At 39.4% G+C, this 25351-nt stretch overlaps 1 protein-coding gene across 1 annotated transcript in view; it reads right to left on the bottom strand.

Annotated features, from left to right (window-relative positions):
* Positions 1-25351, bottom strand: part of plekhh3 (pleckstrin homology, MyTH4 and FERM domain containing H3) — a 43502-nt gene that overhangs the window by 14442 nt on the left and 3709 nt on the right. Inside the window, exons 2-4 of the mRNA XM_088438143.1 lie at positions 19354-19412; positions 6868-6962; positions 757-939 (exon numbers count right to left, since the gene is read on the bottom strand). Of these exons, the coding sequence (XP_088294269.1) occupies positions 757-939; positions 6868-6962; positions 19354-19412 (337 nt within the window). The remainder of the gene's footprint in view (positions 1-756; positions 940-6867; positions 6963-19353; positions 19413-25351) is intronic.

The raw sequence follows: 25351 nt of genomic DNA, 5'->3' as shown, positions 1-25351 counted from the left end.
TGACAATTTCTTGTCCATGACATTGAAAGAGTTCAGTCATTCTTGCATACTGTAACTCACAAACAATCATCAATTTCTAGAATCCAACAGCTCTCTAACTCTAGCCATCAATATTCACATGAAAGATTCACAGAGTCAATCAAAAAATAATTCATGAGGGGAACCAAATAGGAACTAAAATATGAAGAAGTAGAAAACACAGAGAGGAAGTACACATGACATTTTCAATTCTAGAAGAAGGAACAAAATGTTTTATAGTGGCTAAATGGAAGTCATTACAAAGCCAGCAGAGAGGCCGCACTCCTGCCAAGAAAATTCCCCATAATGCACAGTGAGGTAGTCCAAAATATTTGCTTCTGGACCAGAAGGCTGAGTAGTAAAATCCCAAAATATTGACAATCATCTTATCCGGACCGGTTTCCTGGTATACTCTAAATGTTTAGTTTCATTCAGAGAAGGGACTGAGATTCCTGACTGATGGCTGAGAAGTTTCTAAACAAACTTTCGACCGCGTTTTGGACAGAGCATCGTTGGGGTTTCCCAAATATACTCACAATTACAGTGCGTGTGGGAGCACAAAGGGAACCACAAGACATCACATACATCAGAAAACATGCAAAACATCTGACTCGGAATCTCTCGAAAAGTCCGAATGGCCAAACGCCACAAAGGGTTTTTACGCTGCAGACATTACAGGACGGCAGAGAGCGTGAGTCAGCCTCGCTTTCAATGTGTGCGTGTCTGTGTGACGCTCACCCGTCTCCTTGAAGGTCTGCTTGTCTGGCCAGATGACCGAGCAGAGGCTGGTGAGCACCAGCGTTCCAAGTCGGCGGGCTCCCTTTTCCGGGCCGCTGTAGTAGTCCAGGGAATCCTGGCTTAGCACGAACCAGAAGCGTCGCTGCTTGATCCAGTTGCTTCGCACTTCACGTAGCAGCCAACCTAAAAACAAAACAAAACACAAATGAATCTAGTAATACATGTTTTTAGATGGCAAATGTAGCCTTCTGTGCAGCCAACAATTATTTACCCTGATCATGTAATACTGCTCTGAAAGCCAGTAGCTAAAATGTTAGCATGCTAACAGTTCTTACACTAATATTTAACACGATAGCATCCTGCGATACAGTACATACAGATGTAGCCTATATATACATATATATATACATATATATATATATATATATATATATATATATATATATATATATATATATATACATATATATATATATATATATATATATATATATATATATATATATATATATATATATATATATACTAATATTGTAATACATATATACTTATGTATGAATGCTAACATGCTAACACTTGTTAAACTAACATACTGTTTACCCCATTTTTTTGCCTAACACTGCATTACTAGTATTCACTATTCTGCTAGCAAAGAAGAGACTAGTTGTAGAAAAATATTGTTTTGAAACATTTATTAGTGAAACTGAATAACTTCCTAGGCATTTGATCGCTAATAATATATGATCCAGGATTTTTTCTTCTATCAACACTGCAAGATATGGCGGTAATGTGAATAGTCTGCAAAATATCATAAATCTGGAAATAATGTGAATAATGCACAATATAACACATGAATCAATGGTGCTTATCCCAAATTATTTTTGTTGGGCCTTGGTCGGCGCTCTGCTGGATGCTGACAGCCAGTCGTTTACTTTGGGCCGAGACCAAAACAATGTTCTTATTTGACTTTACAACACATTCTGGCAGTCATGTTATCAAAGAACCTCTGAGAAAAGCTTTGCCCCCGCTAACCCTCCCACTCCAAATGTTCCGGCCAGCAGGTAGCCTTGTCATGCAGCTACAAAAACGTCTCTGCACACTATGTTTCATTTAGAATAACCCCAGAGGTCTGTAATTGTCCACAAATTTTCTGTAAGGGACAGACTTGTTGGGGTAAATGCTAGGGGGATACAAATATAGCTGGCTAATGGCATAGGCATTAAAGCCTGCCATGCAGCCTGTATAATTACAGCTGTGGAGTGAGAAAAAGAAAAAAAAGCAGAGGGATGGTGTTGGTGTTGAGGGAATGGTGAACAGAGAAAAGTGACAAGAGGTCAAGCAGAAAAAATCTCAAACCATTCATTTTTCCCCCCCAAGACATTTTTGCTACATTATATGAATATCGGCCAGATCTACGAGAGGATAACGACTTTTTAGACTACTACGTTTCACTGGTGAGGAAGAAAAAGACCCATTATACATTCATGCATATGCATTTATTTTCTCATTTGACTACCTAGATTTTACCATTCAAAGCATGCAGCAACATTTTACACAGTGCTTTCTTTCTAATTGGGTGCTTTGCTGTTGAAACGGTAACTACTGATTGTTAGTTACTGCAAATAATCTCAAATAAGTAAATAATTGAGTTTACATAGTTCACACGCGTACATCGAAATGAATAACTACTTGCAGCTCTTCAAAAAATAGCAGCATGGGACAAAAAAATGTACTATAAAGAATGTAAACCTCACCCTAAGTAACTAAATAACACAAAGTGGCTTTGTAAATACACTAATTAGATAGCTAATTAAACCGCTAACAAACAACAAACTCAATAAACTATCTAACTCTCTGGATAACTTACTCGTGAAATTCTAAATAACACAACCAACTAACTAATACACTAATCAGTTACTTTTCTTCTCAACTAACACACTACATACAGTAGCTAATCTACAAAATAAAAAGTATCTGGAACTTTTTCAAAAATGTATGAAAATGGGAAAGGAGGGACTAATATAGCTAAAATAGACACTTATGGTAAGTTCTGCCACCATTATAAAGCTTACAGTATATAAGGCTTTCGATTTCTTTGCGTTTTGCCGAACCCTGAGCTAGCTGAATAACCAACTAGCTTATTATCTACTTTCCTACGAACGCAATAGCAAATTACAGTAATGAGGTAACTAAAAGGCAAGCTTTCTAAATGTTGAACAAAATGCCTAAAAATATAAATTCCTGTAAACACGTCACTTCATTAGAAAACAAACCGACAAGCATGCAAAGTTGCAAACTAAATAACGTCTGTAAAAGGGGACCTTATTTTTTTACCTGAATAAGCAAATAATTTGCTAACTGAATTTCACATCACACAAATTGTAATAGCCTGTACATAGTGACTATTATTGTTTAAAATTCCCAAAATGAACTCAAGGAAACCTCGTGCTTACTGTAGCCAAATTCATGAACTATCTGTTGAAATATGATAATGGACTGAAATTAATAACATTTTTCATGAAACTAGCGTGCTTACAGCGCATGTTGATTTAAAAGTCGAACCCATGTCAGCGACGTTGGCAGCGGGCCGACTCTCAGCAAAAGCCAAGCGCGCACATGTTTGAGCGTGCCTTCAAAGCGTCAATTTCGCCACGAATCTGGCAATGACGCCATCGCAGCATCACGGCTTCCTCTGCGGTTAGCGAGCTGCGTGCCACCTGTCAGCCTGTTTACTCCCATGCGCTCCACTTTTACGTGATTCCGTGCGGTCCCACCTCTATTCCGTCTACACGGTTTCCCCGGGCGGCGCGGCACCGTCGGGCCAAAATAAAAATGAAGCACATGGAGTGAGACGAAGTGGCGTTCTCAGGCTATGTTTCCTATTTAAGAAGTTCTCTATATGATCTATATGGAGGGTCATCATAAGGCGACCGAAATAGCCCTCCTTCCAGCTACTTAATGCCACAGCATTAAACTAAAAGGGGCAGAGTTCGCCGTACAGTAGGAATGCAGACAAGCCGAGCGGGTGCGAGACACGGGGAGAAGCGCACGCCTAAAACACGTCGACGCCTCTGTCAGACATGGCATGTCGCACTTCAGCTTGCTGTCACTCACAAAACAGATGAGGAGGTGAAGGAGGAGGGCTTTCGGGACCTCGTAAACCCTCTCCACGCTCCCCCCATCTGGATCCCATCTAAGGCCTGCTAATGCCTCCTCCTGGGGGCCACGACTCACCCTTAATTTGTTTCATTTGTGACCTTTCAACCCAGCCCCCAAATCCCTGCCCCCTCGAGCAGAACGCGAGCGCACACTCTCTCGCTATGCATTGATTTTTACCCTTAATCTGCCTTTTGCAATTATTGAGCAGTGCTGTCCTAGCAAAATACTATCTACTGTATTAGTTGATAGGAGTTGAATAAGAAATGACATTTGGATTTTTGAGCTCTTGGCTCTCAGGATGAGCTTTCGGTTGGCTGGTTTTCTATCTTAATAGTTTTTTACACCGCATTAAATATGATGGTGTATAGTCCGATATCTGTGTTCACAAGTGCGTGCCGCAGGGCTCAATGTTAGGTCCGTTTTTTTTTACTATATATTTGAATAATCTTTGTCAAAATATGTCAAACGGAACAAAGACTTCATCTTTATGCAGATGAAAACCATTTTGTACTGCTGTGCTTTATCTCTCGCACAAAATAACACACTGCAAAGTTTAAACAAAGTATGTTTTTTTTTTTTTCCAGATTGAAAACTGATTAAATGAATCTAAAAAATGCCATGTACCCTGTGGTATTAAAACAGCCAGAACCCAGCAAATTCCCCCTTTATAACATATGCCTCCATAAACCCATGTGTATCCACGCATTACTAACCAACCGAAGCCCATGAATATCCATACTATTTACTAAGAAATGAGAAAAACCATTATAAAATGTTGTTTTGCACCACATTTAATGAGTGCGCCAAACGAGGCCAACAGCTGAGTGATTAATGGCGCATAAGTGGAGGTGAGTTCATTTGAACTGTAAATCAACAGAGGTATGTCAATAGAGCAATCTCTTTCTGTCAGTATGGCCTATTTAAGATGGTGAGGGTCAATGTTTACATATACACAAGGCCCTCATGTGGATACATTTACAATACCTCTTTGAGCAGTAACTGGATGAATAAAATGTACAGTACTATACATGCGCTGGCCTTTAAGAGTGTGGTTCATTTTTAGGGTCATAAGGTTTAAAGTTGCAGTTGACTGTCGTGTCACATGGTAACTGTCAGAACAAGGCAATGTGACAGCCGCCATTGCACCAAACAGGATGCAAGTTATCCAAGAGCTGGCCCGAAAAGGAAAAAAAAAATAACCAAAAATATCCAATGAGGTCATTCCTCAAAAGCACGACACGGGCAGGGCAAGACGGCGCTTGTGACGTCGGCGGCCATGCTTTACACAGGGCCCACGCGCGAACGACGTTGCGACAGTGCTTATTAAACAAGGACAGGATCTGTTTGGACGTGAAGTTAAAACAAAATTGAATCGAGCAATTTGTCCTAAAAAATTGAAGCAGAATCGCACTTTGCTAAGTGCAGACATACACCAAAAACAAACATCAATACACAATGTGTAAGTTTTAAACCGTTTTTCATAAAAAGGAATCAATTAAATGATTATAAATTTCAAAAAGTTGCAAATAAATGTGTCTTAATGACCAACACTGTTTTAAATATAATCGTACTAGGTTTAGTTATCATGAAATGATATTACATGGGGGGTGGCACTCCGGAGGCTGCCATGTCTGTTATAGCTACAGACAATGATAAATGCAGCACCTCCTGCTGTCTGTAATGAAAAACGGTCTAACTCTTACACAATGTCCCTTTAAGGAAAGCTATGTAAAAATGTCAGAATTATTGTGTAAAAAATTCAAAGGCATTAAAAAGCCAGCTAATTATTTCAAAACTACACAAATATAGTAACATTTCCTAACTTAAACCTACATTGTTTATAACTTGTTAAGTAACAAACTACATACAGTAAATAACCAACCAGTTAACATCTAGCTATTTTGCCAGATAACTAAAAAGTTAACTAATAGCTAAACACCTAGCAAAGCTACTAAGTAACTAACCAACTACTGAACTAGAGTTTCTGGTTAGCTAAATCTCTAACTACCGACAAATAAATTGCTATCCAACAAACCAAGTAACTTGTTAAAACTATGCACAAACAACTAACCAATAGTTAAGTAGCTAGTTGAGTAACCTAGCTAACCAATAAAGATTAACTACACATTTAACTAAGCTGCTAAGTAACTAACAGACTACTGAACTAGTCACTTGTTAGCTAAATATCTAACTATCCAACTCGCAAATTGTTGTCAAACGTGCTAAGTAACTTACTAACACCCTATACAAATAATGAACCGATAAGTAACTAGCTAGCTGACAAACCTAGCATCCCAATATTGATGAACTACACAATTGTCTAACTAAATAATGACTAAATAACTACCTAGCTTGATATATTATGAAAAACATGTACACTATATATAACTAGATAGTTTGAAAACCTAAGTTTTTTACTTTTTACTGTTTTCATATGAAGACTCATAAACACATGCATACAGTACGCTTAAACAACAAAAGTTTATTTTGTGTTTAGTCGCTCTCAATTTTATCTATGTCACAACTTAGAACTTATCATGATCGAGGCAGATGACAAGAGTTTTAGTTCTTTTCAAGTTCATGTTGTGGCCATGTGGGGCTCTATTGACCTTGTTTAAGGGATAAGGCACCTAAAGCTGCTCCATATGTTCCAAATGCTTTGGTGTTATATAAATATGTTAAACTGAGGCCAGTTATTGTCAGTTAACATAAACGAAGCCAGTTATTGTCAGTTAACATAAACTCGAGGCATTTTACAACAATGAAACCTGTACGCTACAATTAACACCAAAAAATGTACATAATTTGTGCTGGTAAAGATTGCATAAACCTGGTCAAGGCCATCATTCAAAACGGAAAAAAAAAGAACACTACAGTAGGTGATTGTAAGCAGCATCCGAGGAGGAAGAGGCGAGTGCCAACAACAGTGTTTATTTTACGAGTCTGACTCACCTTTGACCAGAATTTCAGGTTCTTCCTCCAGGCCCATCTTGTTCTTCTCCAGGATAAGGCTCTTCATCTCGTCAGCGGCATCTGACACAGCCACTCTGTGAAGAGAATGTAAATAAATAACTTGTGACCACTCCCATATGCATGACGGCTAAGTGAAGGAGAGATCCCCCACCGCCACTCTCACCCCACCACCCCTGACTTGGACCCTCTTTCAGGGAAGAAAAAAGTTCGCCTTGCTTTTATCACCTTGGTCGGCGTGTCAGGAGAGAGAGCAAAAAATAAATGTGACAGTGTGACGCCGAGCCCGCCAGCCAGCCACGCGGTCCGTATCGCTTTTTGGAAGGTTCAAGAGGTCGCATCATCAGACATTAGACATCTGTTGGTGGACTGAGGGGTGGTTTTGTTATGCTGCCGACTCAGCATCTAAGGGCTGACAACCTTTTCCACCAATTGCATTTTTTTGCCCCTATTCATGTTTTGCTGTCCATTTTTTGGACATTGCTCAAAATCAAATTTACATTTGAAGACAATCAGACAAAAACAAGATAAAGGTTGAGATTTTGTTGGTTTTGAAGCGCTCTCATTGCAAAAGTCTGTGCAGGGGCTATAAACTTTTTTAATTGTTCTCAACATTTTTTCTTTAATGATCTAATTAATTAATGATCATAATGATTTACGGAAAAAAAATGGCACATTGTTTTCTACCTTTTCCCCAGGTTAAAATGTTTAAGATATTAGTGTTGGTTAATTTTCCATATCGGTTTATGTTCCACATCAATTTACATTTATTCATTTCATTATTTTTACAGCATCAAACTAGCGTTAAAAGGTATAAAATTTTAGACATACTACTACATTTTTAGTCACAGCAGCTAGTGTAAGGGGGCGCAAAATGTTTTCTCTTTTATTGGGGGAGCTTTGCAAAAAAAAGAATCGAGAAGCACTGTCTTACCGTGACCTTGGATATTTGACCTTGAGATTTTTACCTCTAAAATGCTATAAAACCCACAACCCTATGTGGGTAATATAAAGTGTCTTATAGCTGATTTGTGACCGTGAGAGAGTGAAACGTAAGCAGATGAAATCATGTAGCTCAGATAGCTAGGCGCTCGTCTTCGTAGCGTCTTGCTAGTCGGTCTGTTCTCTGTGCCGTCTTAATCCCCGTGTCAAATGGCTTCCTGCTCTCCACAGGAAGTGGCTAACTGCGGGGCCTCCTTCGTCACAGCCTCTGCTGGAGCTTCTGGGAATGCGGGGGCGGCAGCGTGCTGTGCTGGATGGAGGATGAAGGGGGAGTTGGGTGGGGGACGATTTGTGGATGTAGCTGCTGGACAGCTGTGCATGGGGTGGGGGGGGGGGGGGGGGGCTGAGCTGTATAATACGTCTGTTTTTGGAATGATTGCTTGCCATCTTTCACTTTAATTGCACATAAACTGGAGTGTGCCTGTGGTAAGTTGAATGAATTCTAAATGTGGAGGTCACCAGTTGCTTCCCTTTATTAAGAAGGGATTGAAAAAAAACTTATGTTCAGAACTGTCAAAATTAATTGATTAAATGGACACCAAATCTGTAAGCAAAATGATCGACAAATATTTTAATAAGTTCTTGTTTTGAGACATTTAGAGCCGAAGTTAAAATGATCCGAATCCCCCGATTTCAGCCTCTAAACAGTAATTATTCTTTCGATTGTCATTCATAAAAGCAAACTACCGACTACAGATTGTGTTTAATCAGTAGAAGACATTTGCTTTTATTTTGGAAAAATATGACAAAACCGGTAACTGTCAAAAATAGTTGTCAAGTTTTTGTTTTTTTTCTCATAATACAAAATAAAACATTTGATTAGTTGACAAATATCAATTGAGGGAAATGGATTTATATTACACTTTAATGTAAAGGTGCAATGATTAATCGATAATGAATTGGTTATCAAATTAATCTGTGATTATTTTTCATAATCAATGAAATGATTAGGAATTGTCCAAATGCTTAGATTTTCACTTAATAGGAAATATGATCTAATTTTGTAGACCTCTATGAAAATAGACACTACACAATAGTAATGAACATTTTTGACCATTTTCTGACATCACGGACCAAAGCAATAACTGAATCATAAGTTATTTATATTTGTGTATTTTTGAATAATGGAATACAAACTAAGGGCTGTGACAGAGCTTGGCAGATTAAAAGGATTACTGTACTTCAAAAAACAATAGTCCGTTCTGGCCTTACTTATTGCAAAATAAAATTATATCTGACATACATCGATTATAAAAATATACGCCAGTGTGAGCACTAGTTAGGTTAAATGGGTCCCAAAAGTATCAATGAACTTTCATAGTAAATGTATATACTATTCAAGATTCAAGAGTTAAATTGTCACGTGCATGCATAGTAACACCACACAATGAAATTCTTAATGTGTTCACTCTGAGCAAACTTACATTCCGCACAATAGAGCACATAATAAAGTAGGCAATAAAAACAGTAACAGTAATGACAGGTCAGTTTAAAAAATGTATAAATTTTGTAGTCTTGAGTAAATGCCAAAAGGAGTTTTAGGACATTAGCTGACTTGTGTCAGAGAAGGTCAATCTCCATTCTAAAAAAGGTCAAAACCCGATGTGAACTGTGCGGTTTTTCTCCTGCAGGCACTGAGGTTGATGTGCTACTTTCAAGTCCCGCTGGGCCTTAAACAATAGACCCATCCCGACTTAGCGGGTGTGGAACGCGGCCACAATTTCCTAGAAAACTGCACAACGCCAAAGCCAAGTTTGCTTTTTGAACTCCAAGAATATTATTACCGAGATGGAGTGCCATTAAAAATAAACTGTGCATGCGGCTTTTCCTACTGGGATGAAGGCTACGTTCAAATCCAAAAAGTGCTCGGAGCAACGTCCAAATAAGTGTTTTTAGGCATTTGAGTTCTTCAAATTCCTGATAGCTCATGCAGCTCACTTGTATTATATTGCTGTTGTGCTATACTTTTCCCTCTGCAGATATAGCGCATCATAATCCGAGACACCGCAAATAAACACCCCTGCGTGTAGACCTGGTCTTGTCTGGACAGGGTTTTTATGTACATCTAAATCCCTGTCACCTTATGGACTAATTCTGCTAGTCTGCATGCACGTCTCTGTTACGTCCACTCAGGGTTATTAACGACCTCGGCTAAGAGGCGTCCTTGCATTTCTGTGTTTATTTTAACGCCCCTCAAGAGGGCCAGGCCGGCCGACTGCTCGCCCCGTCTACTTTTTGGTAAAGAGATGCTTTGCGGTGCGTTAGCGAGCTTAAATATAAAAGGCAAGCGCCAGTCAGTTGGCGTCAATAACTATAAGCGCATTTGTTATGTATAGATGGGCCCAGCTGCTTTTATGCCTTATTCAGACTTATTGATTATCTCTAGATGGGAATGGAGCTTTCCAGTGCTTCCAGATCAATGAGGACATAAACAATGAGGGGAGAACGAGGTGGATTTATTTCCCGAGGAGGTCTTTTTACTTTTATAAGGTCTTGGACGCACCTCATATGAATCGGGAGACTCAGGTGTGGGAAATCAGGCATTTGCAACCTACGCAAAAATGGACCAAATGGGTGCATTACGACTAGTGAGATTCAGCTATCGAGGATTTGGGGTATTTGGATATCCTACAGAAATTTTAAATTGAGTTTGCGATAAATATGGAGAAACAAAAACAAAAAAATGATTGATGAAAAATAATAAAAGACCAAATAACACAAACACACTTATTTATGAATGACTCATTCACGTAAACTTGGTGGTCAACATTTTTTTTTTCTAATTTAACCTGTGCATAGCAGCACACCACTTTGTTCTTTAAAAATATAAAAAATATTATTTTAGACAAATCCCTGCCAGTAAATTTTGTTCGAGAAATTAAATATTTGCATCAGAAAGGTTTGTTGTGATCAGTAGGAACAGCAACTATGTTGTAGTGTGTAGAGACATTTAGCTCTATCTATCTAAAATTTGTTTGAGGAGACACATTTGGCGGCTGAAATGATATATTTGCGTCAGAATGGTTTGTTGAAAAGTGATCAGTAGGAACAGCAACTATGTCAGGCTGTCAGCATCAAAGTGCACAGGTGAGTGCTGCTAGCTAGCTAACAGCTAATTTATGCTATATGCAGCTATAATGGCGCACAAACCACTAGATATCATTGTCAATGTCAGCATAATTGAGTCATCTTAGCACCCTGAATGGGCGATTAAACTTGTTTTTATTTCGTTTTTAAACTGAGGTACTTGAATTATTCAAGGATTCAACATGTATAATACATGAACATGTATACTGCGATTTGTACTGTATTCAGGAACAAAAGACTTCTCTTTAAAGCGACTTCAATGAAACATGAGTATCTTATTTTGCCAATCACTTAACACAGATGCGACAGAGGTGCACCATAAGGGAAATTCTGATTCCTCTCACAGACGAGTTTAAAATTCAACGTAAGGAACATTCACAAGAAGAAAGAGATGCAATGTCAGAGGGGAAGTTGTGAAGTGAAGAATACAAAACCAAGATCATTTAAAAGAGGAAGGATAATATTCTATGAACATGGGATGATAAGCGGCTCAATACTCATCTGTTCATTACTAATGGTGTCTCTACAACAGTGTGTGTGTGTGTGTGTGTGTGTGTGTGTGTGTGTGTGTGTGTGTGTGTGTGTGTGTGGGGTGGGGGGGGGGGGGGGTTGCCCTACTTTCCAAGTCTCACATGACTTTCATACTTAAATTAAGCACCCTCGTATCATCTAAAAAGTGACCCGGCAACAACCAAGCTTCGGGTAGGACGAAAAGAGGAAGGCGATGACAAGGGCAACACCTCAGACCAAAGAGGAAGGAACCACGTAAGGGTCAGGGTGGCAAAATCATGACACCACGAACAATTGCCAAATCATGACTGTGATGTGCTCACATCATGAGAAAAATGAAATCTGCTTTTTCATTCGCGCTTCCAACTCAAAATCAACCATTATAAATCAATCGTTAAATGAATAGTCTTCAGTATGCATCATACAACATTAATGGAGTTTTTATAGCCATCCATTATCTCTAATCCAAGACAACAAAGGTGCACTTTTTCTAAAGACCATTTTTCACAAGTGGAGAGTTTCCATAACAAAGCATGCAAATATTGGCTCTTCTCCACGTTCCAGTTAGAGTAAGCACACTCAAAGCCAACTAAGTGGTTGCACAAATGAGTTGATTGGCATGTGACCGTCTGCTGCAGCCATGGATAATTGATTTTAAGTCCAGATTTAATCAAAACACGGAGGCGCTAATTAAGGCTTGAAATGAAAAAAAGGCCAAACGGCGTCCTTGCTCTCGGGCTTAGACGACCCCAATTTGCAACAACAACTAGACCTTTAATTTGCAGGGGAATGTGCTCATGTTAGGAATAAGAAAAGCTTCATAAAGTGTGTATGATGGAGCTATTGTGCGGTTTTAAAGTCAAAAGATTTCTTTACAAAAATGTTTTAGTCTAAACATAGCATTTTTGATTAAAACTGCATCTGTACTATATGATTTAAGCAGCAAAATCCACCCATTTTTATTCATCTCAGGAGACGGCCGTTTTCTCACTTGCTGTCAACTGAAAATGACATCACCATTTCCATTATTAAAAGTAGCTACAACTCAACTGGAAAAAAAAATGGGGACGAGACACAAATGTAACGACTGAAATAGCGTGCTTGCAAAAGTGTGCACACGTTCTTCCAACTGGTAGGTGTGTTCAGAAGTAACTAGTTAAGTTCAAAGTCAAGTTAAATGGGACTGAATGATAAACTTGCTGCCTTTAAAATTATTCGGATTAGCTGCATATAAATTCCAGGGGTAGGCTTTCCTGACATTGTTTTATTAATGGGCGGAAGCCTGAAAGTTTTGCACTTGCTGCTATTTGGAATCGTTCATATTTCCCATGCATCAGTTACCTCGACTGGAATCGAAGTCTTAAACGGGTAAAGCAAATTATGAAAAATTCCAAATGAGTGCGAGCCAAGAGAGGACCACTTGATGAAAATGCAAAAACAGTGAAGTCGGTTGTCTGTTTCGGCTCTTTGTTCATCAATTTTCCATGCAATTTACTGTTTTGAAGCAGGAAATCCAGAATAAAATGGAATTTTACGCTGGGAAATTTTGTTTTGCAGATATAGAGTTAAAAAACAAAACAAGATTTTGACCTCGGGTTTTCACCATGTTGTTTCTCTAAGCAAAATGAATAAAATGAGCACAAAAAAACAAAACTTAACGATTTCACCAAAAGATCCAGAATTTGCAATTTGCAGATTTGGGATCAAGAGACAAAATGCCAGGAAAAGACTAAGAGAACATACGAAAATTTGGGGGTGTAATCAAGAGCACTTTGGTGGGAAGTGTATGGCGACTCCCATTTCAGTTGGAATTTAATTACCCGTATTTTCCGCACTATAAGACGCACCTAAAAGCCTTAATATTTTTAAAAAGCCGACGGTGCGTCTTATAATCAGGTGCGCCTTATATATGGATCAATATTGAGATTGGGATTCATAGATGGGGAACGAACTGATAAAGTAAGCTTTACCTGTTTCTTTTGTGTGTTTACATTTGAACAAATTTGCTCATATTAACATTGAGTTATTATGCTATTGAGAGTTTAGAGTTATTATTTGAGTTATTGTTATTACTTTGAGTATTACGATATTGTGATTGAAAAAGTTAAAATATGTCATTAATTGAGGGTGCGCTTTATAGTCCGGTGCGCCTTGTGTATGAAAAACGTTTTAAAATATGTCATTAATTGAGGGTGCACCTTATAATCCGGTGCGCCTTATAGTGCGGAAAATACGGTAGTTTGTAAAAGGGTGCGCACAATTGTGCAACTAAATTATTTCCGTGAAGAGTCAATATGTAAATTCCTGCAAACTAGCAAACAAAAAATGGCTACAAAAACGATCTAATTGGTGAATTAAAAAAAAGATTCACAATAATGACACATTGTCTGCGCAAAAAAGCACTTGTGTCTTTGCAGCCCCCCTAGTGGTTGGAGGGGCAGCCTGCAGCTGAAGGCGGGCTGGTGGGAAAAATGGGAATGTGGTGATTAAGACTGGGCCTATATGACCTTCCTGCTAAAAATACACTGTTTACCCAAGACCACAGCCAAGAAATCACTGGACTCAACGCAGGGGAGAGGAGGTGGGGGAGGAAAGAAAAAAAAAAAGTTATGTTTTGAAAAAGGAGGGGTGGTGTGACAGGAAGTCTGCGCGCAGGAGAGAGAGAGAGTGTGTGTGCGTGAGATCAGCACCAAAAAAAATGTTGTTTCAAAGCAATGGCGCCTTTTATTCGAGTCCAAATAAAATAGTGAAGCTGAAGTCAAATCTAAACATTCTACATGTGCTAAACATGTAAACTGCTTGGTACAGTAAAATATCTGACAGAAAGGCAGACAGACACTCAGACAGGCAATTAGCAGGGGCCCCTGTCTCTCACACTTTCGATGCACGCACACACACACACAAGATACACACTGGCCTCTTTCAGTCATTATGGCCTGGCAGCTGAGATGCAAAAAAGACTTTTTGAAGGTCAAACGTTGAGAGCAATGGCCAAGTGTCCACTTCCCCTTCAGTACACTTTGTACACTACAATTTGCTTCAGTCATGAAAAGTAACTACAAATTGTGGACAACAGGACTGAAGACGCAATCCGGTGGGCAAACTTTACACTAGTGGTCTTCAATAGATGGACTTTGGGTCAATGTTTGGCCCTAACCTATTATTTCATCATTTTGACTAATGCTACAGCAACATTTTTTATTTTCTAATAATAAACAAATGCACATGTGTTGTCTAAAATAGGGGATTTTTGAGACAAAAATGCAAAAGAAGACATTTTTGGTATTAGAAGCTATAAATTTGGTTTTGCCCAAGTTAAAACTGATTTAAAATGAGTGCACATTGTCGGCTGAACATTTTGCACAGGATTTATTCTGTAAATCAAACCTTTTCAGGTTTTCAATATTTTTCAGTAAATTTTGAAATTTTGGATCCTTCCTGACTAGAAATCTATAAGGAGCAGTTATTTACTATTTACAAGTTAGTATTTTTCATTTAACTTTTCAAAAACATACTCATGACACTTGGAGTGCCCTGACCTCTGTTAGAATTAAAAAAAAATGTTTATATACGTCCAAGATTTTTTTTTTAATTGATCAATAAGCATAATGCTTAAGATTTAATATTTTATTTTTTATTTTTCCTTTTGCTGAAAATGAATATCGGCTCCAAGTAACTGTTATCGGCCTTCTTGACCACTAATAATCAGTATTGGTATTGGACCTGTGGGGAAAAAAAAAAACATCGTCAATCTTTAACTCTTTCAGTGCCATGGACGAGAATTCTCATCAATAGTAATGAAAACAATAGATAATAAAATCTCGTCAGATACATTTTTTATGGAGGGTAGCTGACACCCTTGACAAGTGCTTATTCAGTAGGCCAATTAAGCACTGTAGTGATACCTGTGACCATTGGATGGCAGTGTTTCCACACTTATAACGCAACTATTATCTACATGCAATTCAAAGTAAGAATTGAAGTCAACCTTTCATATGATAGCACCCACGTTTACATCGCACGAGCACACAATATTGTGAAAAAAAAATGGCACTCTAGAGGTAGCTTTTTCTGATAACGCTTGGCACTGAAAGAGTTAATCACAAATTAACTAGTTCAGGACCAGCTTATTTTAGAACCTCCTAACAACCAACAAAAAACATTATATATGTATGCCTGGTATTGAATTTCTGGACTGGAAAAATATTTTTGGGGAGTGAATGAGTTTATATAAATCTACCAAATAAGATGCTAGTTTGGAAAACAAAGAGTTGAGTTTGTACCAAATGCGCATGATGACTAGTTTCTGGTTTAAACGTTTGTTCGTCAAAGGATTTTGTAAACATGCTTTTAAAGGCGCTACATAAACAAAGTTATGATGATCGTCATTGTTGTTTTTATTACTGCCTTCTTGAGTCCTGCTTTACTCAAGCTACTGTCCATAACGCTACTGCAAATAACATCGGCAAAGACTTCCTTGTAAAATCACGTTTGGAAAACTATAAAATGCTCGGACTGACGTTCTTTTCGGCGCCGGCTTCCTTATTTCCTTTACGAATGGAAACGCTGCAAAATGCTTAACGTACCGCACCGTGACCCACTTTACACTCCAAAGTAAATAGGAGCAAGTGCTGCATGTGGCATGAGACTGTAGATAATCGCCGCGTCCCATTGTGGTGACTTATCAGTCTGGTGCGGCTCCGCACAGACAAGGAGTGGGCGTGTTCCGTCATAGGCCAGGTAATGACCGAGTCAGGCGCTCTCTAATCTCAACTCTCAGTGACCGTGATTGCAGCTGGGGCCGCCTTTTGACATGGTCCTTTAAAGAGTTAATTATGACGTGTGCCCGAGGCTGTCGCCGCCACATTTTAAGCACAGATGTGCTAACACACACACACACACACAAACACGGGTCTTTCATCATAGAGGGGTCATGCCATTGCCATAATGCTTTTTCTTGCCCCGAACCCTAACAATCACAACAGAATGCCTAACCCTAACCTATTTCATTTATACTCTAAAGGTTAGTCTTGAAGCTCAAAAAGAGGTCAGGACCAGCCTAAATGAGGGAATAAGCCTCAAATTGGTTCTCACAAGTATAGACATACAGGAACTCACACACACACATACACACACATATGTTTGTACAGCTGCACTTGTGAGGACATCCGTTGATATAATGCATTTTCTATGCCCTAACCCGTGATTACAGCGGGCCGCCTTTTGACAAGGTCTTTTAAATATTTCTGACCTTAATCCACACCCTAACCTCAACCCTTTGTTATTTCCCTTAAAATCCAATTAAATAAACCTTTTTTTTCCAACAATAACCAGGACTTCATCTATCCATCCATTTTCCTTTTTTTTTCTTTTAAACAAATCGAGCATGTGTATGTGTGTGTGTGTTTATTTTTAACGAGAAATTTTTAAATTGTGCATTTCAGTGCTTTCCTTCCTCCTTAAGCTATTGTTTTATTTTATGGGTCTCCAAGAAAAAAAAATTTGTTGTTTCTTATCCTCTTTTTTTGGTGTGTGGGAGGAGCTTGATGGGAGGGATGGAGAGGGACACAGAACCTGTGCCCAATCCAGCTTTTTTTTTAAGTTTTTTTTTTTTTTTTTGGTGGGACGATTATACCCTTACCTAACCCAATTCAAACTCATTTTCTAAAAACAAGTCTTGACCCTCAAAAAGAGGTCTGAACAAGTGAAGATATGCCTAAATGTCCTCACTTTTCCGTAATGTCCTCACTATGACATTAGAAAACACAAATCGGTCCCCACAAGTACAGCCATACAAGAACACACACGCAGATTCGCATAAACCAGTCCAGTTGGACAGTTAGTGCTCTCCCATTCCAGTATGAAGCTGCGCCTAAAATTGCCCTCCTCCTTTTCATTTGATGCGCTCGATAGTCCCCACAAGTTGAGCTTTGTGACTCATCGCCTTTTGAATTTTCAGATGTACAGTAGAGATTGTCATTGAGGGAAGCGTGGGTGTTTGAAAATGGAGGGGGGGGGGGGGGGGGGGGGGGGGCTGTCGGTGTACGATAAGGGCAAGATGCCAGAGATAGAAGTTGCTCACATCACCGTCTGAGATCACAGCCCGGCACTAATAGTCTGGATGAGGATACCCACCCTCCACCGATGACTCACCAACTTTGCACTCATGAGCCTTTTCTTAACTGTTTGCCTTTATTCAGACATTGGTTAGCTGCAGCACAGATAATATTCATGAACAACCATCTTCAAAAACTATCACTACTATTGACAAGTACATAAATCAAAGATCCACTTTTACTGGCCTGGAAGTCAGTAGATGAACTTATTTCCATGATAAACATTGCAATGTATAAGAGAATGTATGCACTGCAGTTTATGTATGTTACTCAAAGCAATGGAGATTTATGGACGCCACCAATCCATTTTGACTAGGTCGGCAATGAATGGGTTAAAACTCAATCGATTGAAAAATGTTATTTTCAATAATATGGCCTATGCAGCCTCATTAGTCCAAACAGAGCATTCTGATTAATACTGCATTTATGGAACATTAATCAGAAAGCTGAATTGACTTGGTTTTTAACCCATCTCAGTCGGCAGCCATTTTGCCTTTTGTTACCGACTGAAAATGGCATCGCGGTTGATCGATCGTGTTACCAGACTTCCTAGCAACTGCGATGTCATTTTAAGGCAACGGCCAGTGACAAAATGGCTGCCCCGAGATGAGGAAAAACAACTGGAATTTGTTGCTTGATTTGTATTTCCTGAAGGCAATATTAATCAGAAAAAACGCTGACCAAGGTGGGTATGTCAACTTTAAAAATATTGTGTTGGTGTCTAAAAAGATCAGACGTATATAAGCTAATAAATATTAAGTAGTTACCTCCACTCACTTTAATAGATTAAAAAAAACTCATTAACCCTTATTTTTAAGAAATAGGGTGTATCAACGAGGACACCATGTTACATTTTTGAAATTTTATTATTGTTAGCTTTTGTCCTGCTATTGTAATGAAAACTTATGGGTTGACTTCCCCTTTAAGCAGGGTACACGCATACAGACAAAGAATCTAACTTGAGAATTCAAGGTCAGCAAGATAGATTAGATACTTTTTAGAAAACTTCCCTACATTTAAAAACGTTTGACATTTTAAACAGCAAACAAAACACTAACTGTGTCATGTGACACAGTGGAGATACTAAAAACAACATAAAAAAGCATAAAGTCACAATTCTTACACAAACAGTTTTCCACTACTGTACCATTGGGACAATCCCTTCTAATAAAAGTGATTGTAAAGTTTGGTTATTATCTTCTTAAAGTCCTGGAATTGGAAAAAAAAAAAAAAAACATAGAAGTGAAGTGACCTGAACCAAGCCCAACCCTCATCGCAAGCTAGCACTCGCTATTCCTACCTATCAAGGTAATGCTAATGACAGATACAGGCAGTATCAGGAAGGACACTAAACAGAACCTAAGTGTGAATGAAACCAGCAACGTTCCGACTGCTTTCTTGGCTGGCTCGCTCCACCAGCTGAAACATGACGTCCCGTTGTATTATATTCGGGAAACGGAGCGAGCTCTTGCAACTGGCATGTGTTTAAAAGTTTTACGCTAAACATGTCACACGTGTGCAATCGCAATGGCCAATCGTTGAAGTTGACCAGACAGAGCCTTTACAATCAAACTAAACGCAGGGGGTGAGAAAGGAGAACCGATACCAGTCCACGCGCTAAAGTGCAATTACCGTTTGTACACACACACACACATGTGAGCGCGTGCTTAAGTACGAGGTCTCATGAGATAACGTGTGCCGTTGAGGGAAGTGAACACATATGATTGACTACTTCCACTTTTCCGCAACTTACCCGTTTGTCCCATTTGCTGTACTTGTCGGCTGAGAAACGTGAATCACCTCGGACGGACTCTGTCAACAGAGGAGAAAGGGAAGGGAAGATCAATATTACTGCAGACTGGGGTCAATTATAGCAGGCAGGATTTCAAAGCAAACCCGGTGAAGCAGTAGCTGGCGGCTATGCCGTACGCAAATCAAATTAGCAACCAACAGAAGTGGTTCTCAACATTGTTTTTATGAGGTATCTCCTTTGAAATGTTTTTCCAGCCAAGTTCCCCATAACCAGCGCAAAGCATTCACGGACTGGTGTTGCCACGCGTATTTTAATCGGTAACTCCATAAGATTGTGCAACATCATCTGTTTTATTTCTTACTTGTCTGCTAGAAAATTGCATCATTAATGACAGTCACAACAGAATTTATCAACAAGTTGGTTCAGGTTCCAATTAATTTCCTCGTAATTTGAAAAGAAAAATTTACTGTTCCTGATTTAAACAGGATTAAATTAAATGTACTGATACCAGCAGAAACTTAACATTTCACTTTATCCTTTATCCTTATTTGAAGAAACTTCTGGGGTTACTTGTGATTTTAAATCAAACAAACATGCAAAAATCCTTTACGAATAATTATTGAATTAATTGTTTCAGGAAAATATAAGTTCATAAAAGACATTTTATATTCAGTCGGGTATTCAATTTATTGTAAAAACCCAAATTCTCTCAAATACTAGAATGGTTCGACCCAACTTGTCATGTTCCACCTCTCGTTACCTGTCAAGTTAATGATTTATTCTATGATCCCAAAAGAGGACCCTTTAAGTTGAATATTTTTCTGTGGGCAAATGTTTATTTATAATTATTTCTTTTGGAGAACAGGTCTGACACTTTATGTTGATTATTTTTTGGGGGACAAATATTGCTGGTACCTTTTTTCAATGCTATCCCTTTGATGTAAAGATCAAAGGATTGGACAAAATACCGCACGAGGCTTAAATGCTTTCACATAGCCCCAGGGGTACTCAAACTCGGATTTCGGAACCACTGAAATGAGCTTATGCTGGACAACAGGAAGCGCTATAATTGTAGCTATTAGCCATCATTGAAGTGAGCATTCAATCCAATAGTCAAATGGACTCAGGACCAGCAGAAAGAATAGTCTACCAATAGCTGTGTGATCCCAATCTTGATTAGCCACAGTACTAGCAAAAGCAAAGCATCTCATTAATGTGGGAAGCGGGGGTGCCAAGCCAACAGAGGCATCGTTTGTGTGACAGTCCCACATATCCAAACTAGCAAAACCCCAACCGTCGCTCATCGCTCTGAACAGGTTTCTCACATCATTAACCAACAAGCTCAGATTTACAAAGTATACTCGAGGTAAGTCGGAAACTAGAGAGACCTTTTTTTGCAGGCGTGTGGAGGTTGCGCAATATTTGGAGCCAATTTTAATTTGAATGAAAAGGGAACTACTGGCTTCAAAAGAAACAAAACACAAACTCTGAATTTGTTTAAATGTCTTGAAGCATAATGCTAGCGTTGGGCAGAATCAAATGATAACTGATATTTAAGTCCAATATTCAGTAAATGGGAAAATGTTGGCCAAAAAATTAATTCAATGAATGCCTGCTATTTTCAGAAACTAGCATAATATTTGAGAAAGAAAACGGAAATAAGTATATGGAATTGAATGTTTATTCTCTGAAAAAAAAAAGTACACACACGTCTTTGGGATTTTTAGACAACATACATCTTTGTTGTAAAATTCTAGCAAAAAGCTCAGAGGGCAGCTAGCATCATTAGCACATCTTGAAAAGTCAAATGCTAACTTAAAAAGCTTTCTATAGTTTTCTAGGTGAATCAAGTCACTCTCAAATTTGAAGACAACAGAAATGTTGAAATTTCACAAGAGTGTTCTCAGGGACAGCAGAAACTCTTATAAAGTTAATTTGGGGGAAAAAACGGATTTATTATCAGCTATTAGATTTACAACAAAAAAAAAAATCACCAAAATGCTAAATACCGACCTACTCCTTTTCCTGTCATCCGTTTTTCGCGACAAAAGTTTAATCTTAGGACTAGTCTGGTACAAGTAAACAGATATTTCTTTCCACAACGTTCAGGCCTCCGCATTCCCAAGATGACCTCGGAAAACCCCAGAAGACATCACTGCTGGCTCCTTCACAATTGGGAGCCGTTCCCCAGTGGGCAGGGCACCGCTTTTCTTTGTCCTTGCGGCCTGACTTGGTAGGAGCAAACCGCGGCCTAAACCTCGACCTTTGGCCGGCTCACGCGGGCAGCTTGGCCTAACCCGAGCTCGCTGGGTTTACCTGAAACACTATCCAGGTCAGCAACGGGCCCTCTCATACGCACGCGCTCTCACACACGCCACACTTTACTACTGGGCAAACTAGTCTAAGTATAGCCCTTTGCCCTGCAAAAACACTCGGCTGCTTCTTTGCGGGTGGCTCAAAAATAACCAAGACTAAACAAGAACTGTCAATTTATAGGCCTGTATGGAGTTGTGATATATTTATGAATCAGGCGGGCTCTGGGAGCAAAGGGGAGCCTGAAGGAGGAGATTGGATTAATGTTTAACTCGGGGAGAGGTACTGTAAACGTCCAAGGAGACGGCCAAAAACAACTGAACCGCGTCAGAGGGGCGTCTTGCTGCGAATGGTAAAATTGTGTAGTGTACTGTAATTCCCTTACGCATGTTAGCCATAAAAAAAAAAGACGGAGCCAAGTTGACAGCCGCCGTAAAGAAAATCATCAGCGTGAAAACAAGAAACCGGTGCTAGTCACGACATCGATGTTAAAAACCCTAATTCCGTAATATAAACCGATGCGTGCATCAATAAACCAAAAGCTTAGGTTAAAGGGGTTCGAAATTGTGCGTAATTCCAAACAGAACGTGACAATGCTTGGTGTCGTCAGTGGAGTAAATGGGCTGTGGGATGAGGAACAAGGATAGCGTGCGATGGTAGAGCCTTGGCAAAAGCTCCCCCTTGGACGGGTCGGGGATGAATCACTCCAGAATGGAGCAGGGCACGGAAGGAGAGAGGGAAAGATGCCGTGATGCGTTTCGTCCCGTGGCTGGCTTCCACTCTGACCCCCCCCGCCCCCCGCCCCCCTCCCAGTCTACTCTCCCGCTCTCTCTTTCCAGCTCTCCTGGGAGGCTGAGTAACCATGAGGAAATGCTTGGGCTCAGCCAGCGTCGGTCCAAAGAACAGATGTGTGGCCTGGAGGTGGTGAGGCGGGGAGGCAACGGAAACCAAATTTAAAAGCAGAGCGAGACGACCAGCGCCGACGACAGGGGGCAGCAGCGGAAATACTGAAATGGGCTCACTTCCAACCATTTTTAATGGCACATGTTCGCTTTAGACCCTGAAGAAACAATTGCCCCTAGGCCCTAAAATGATACCACTGGTGTATACCAAAATTCAGCGATGGGGCTATGGACAGTAAACTTAAAAAAAAAAAATCTAACTCTTTTAGACCCCCCTTGGAAAAAGAAATGTGCCACTGTGACTGTAAAAGCAGCTCTTTATCTATTAAAAAAATGACTAAGTATACCTAAAATTCTATCCTTTTCATGATTAACGATCACAATAACAAGAAATATAAATACACCTTTAACAAATGTGAACTTTTAAGCCTAAATGTTAACTTTTAAACCTGTTCCTTGGGGTCAGCCGCATGCACCCCACCCCCACCCCCAGGGAGGCCCGCCCCATTATTTGAAAAGGACTGCTCTGGAAAGAAAGCCTAAATCTTGGTGTTATAACAACTTATTTTAAGGTGATGCCCTCAGCTGAATTTAAGACGTGAGGCAATCGATCAATTAGTTAATATCTAATTCATTACCAAATTAGTCGATAAATATTTTTGATAATCAATTAGTTTCTAAGATAGTTCAGCTTCTTGACAGGAAACATTCTCTGTTTCCTTTCATATTCGATGAAAGCCTCCTGATTAGCACAGTCTTGAATCAAAATAAGACTAAGCAACATTTTCTGCACTGTCAATTTGAAAATATACAGCTTTTTTTTTAAAATAATGAATGGAATGGATATTAAACATGCCTTACTGGATTTTTAGACTTTGCGAGTATACCTGTATAATTTTGGTGCATGAAAATGTAGGAACATCTACTTACAGTTAGATAGTTTTTGTTTTACTTTAGGAACTGAAACTGACTCATATTGTGGCGTCACATGGGACATTGTGAGTGAGCAAAAGTTATCCGGGCAGCATGAGAATTCAGGAGAGCCGGGATTATAAAATTGGAGGTACAAGTACCCTCGGCGGTACATAAAGACAGTTCAGTGAATACATGAGATTTTAACAGGGTTTTTGCAGATATCAGCAAATATAATTTGATGCTTTTTAATGCCATGAGAAGAATTGAATAGTTTTCTTTTTAAATGATAATAATATTATATTTGTAATTGTTAATATGCATTTAATAAAGTGTTTTTTTATATCTTCATTATTTTAATCTGCAATCAATGTGGGTCTTTTTTTTACTGGCAGAAACATGAATAGACAGATAAAACAAGTTAACCTACTTTCCGGTCTTAGGATTTTTCTGAAAATATCCAAAAATAGTACCATATGCACAGGCTTTGTTTGTAGTGAAGGAGTTGGCGTTTTTATTGGCTCAAGATGTTAACGAATTCTGACTATTAATGCTTCGTGCCCAAACGGCCAAAAACAGCCTTAAGTAGGAGGCCGAAAATGGTCATTTGGTCTGGTAGCCATATTTGGAAAACTGCTATACCGCCATCAAAGGCCAGAATGCCTTTAACCTCTCTAAATCTCCCAGATATGATGTTCAATCTATTGAAATTCCAACAACAGATGACATTTTTAAAAAAACTGAACTCCCCAAAATGTAAAAAAAAAAAGGCTTCATTCACAAATCCACTTATATCTCTGAAAACAGTACGCCTGTGATAGTTTTGAGTGCAGATAGATAAATAAAGCAATTTACAAATCTGTATCTACCTTTACACAAAAAGAGGACGGCCTCTAAATTTGGTTTGAAGGACCATAAAACCGTTTGCGGTAGGAGGCTCAAACGTCCAACTTTTTCATTTGACGTCATAACGTACTAACAGAAGCGAAATCGGGCGAACTTAAGTGGTGTCAGTGGGAGATGACTTGACACGGAATGACTCTAAACCAGATGTTTCTTCTGGAGCTGCTAAATACAACACACCTAAAAATACCACTGCGAATGAAAGTTCAAAGTTGAACAGTCACAAATGGCACTAAAAGAAGAATTGACTGGACAAGTATTTCACAGGGTGTACATCGCTGAAGAACTTTGAGAACCACTGCAGTAGGGCACCAACCTCCACCAAGGCCAATTACTGTATTATGTGACCTGTAAACTACCAAAATATTTGCAGTCTTCCATGAATCATCGGGTCCATTATCCAAATTTCAGTTCTCCGAAGTAATGATTTATCGGGCGATGTCACGCCACTCCATGCGGTTTTGAAATGATATTAAGTGGTCTTTGAGTTACGGTCATAAGAAAGTGGTAAAACCGGCCGTACTTTGCAATTGGTGGTGAAAAACGAAGCTTCTTGTCCTGTCACTGGGGGTGTTGAGCTCAGCGTGACTATTTGGGCAGCTGTTGGAGAGGACTGCAAACATGCACAAGCAGAATCGTTATATTCACGCTTGTAAAGTACTCTACATCTTGCAATCCCTTCGCAAAGATGGCAGTGCCCTCACTTTTTCGGGCAGTTTGAGCAGAGACTCCACCAAAACTCTGTTTAAGCACCGAAAACCCCGATATACACACATCCAGGGAGGTCTGACCTTCTGCATGAAAATGTGTCGTCAAGCTGCGCAGGAAATGAAGCCCTCGGTACAGGCGGAGGAACGCAGCCCCGAGGGACTGTGCCTGGGACTCGCTCCAGGCAAGCAGCCCTCCCCTCCCCCCTAGTCCACAACACCCACCTCTGTTGACACCAAGGAAAGGCAAACACTATCAAC

This window comes from Hippichthys cyanospilos, chromosome 16 (genome assembly GCF_059441005.1).
Source record: "Hippichthys cyanospilos isolate Australia breed blue-spotted pipefish chromosome 16, RoL_Hcya_1.0, whole genome shotgun sequence".
Lineage (NCBI taxonomy): Eukaryota > Metazoa > Chordata > Actinopteri > Syngnathiformes > Syngnathidae > Hippichthys > Hippichthys cyanospilos.
This window is presented reverse-complemented; position numbering and strand designations above follow the sequence as displayed.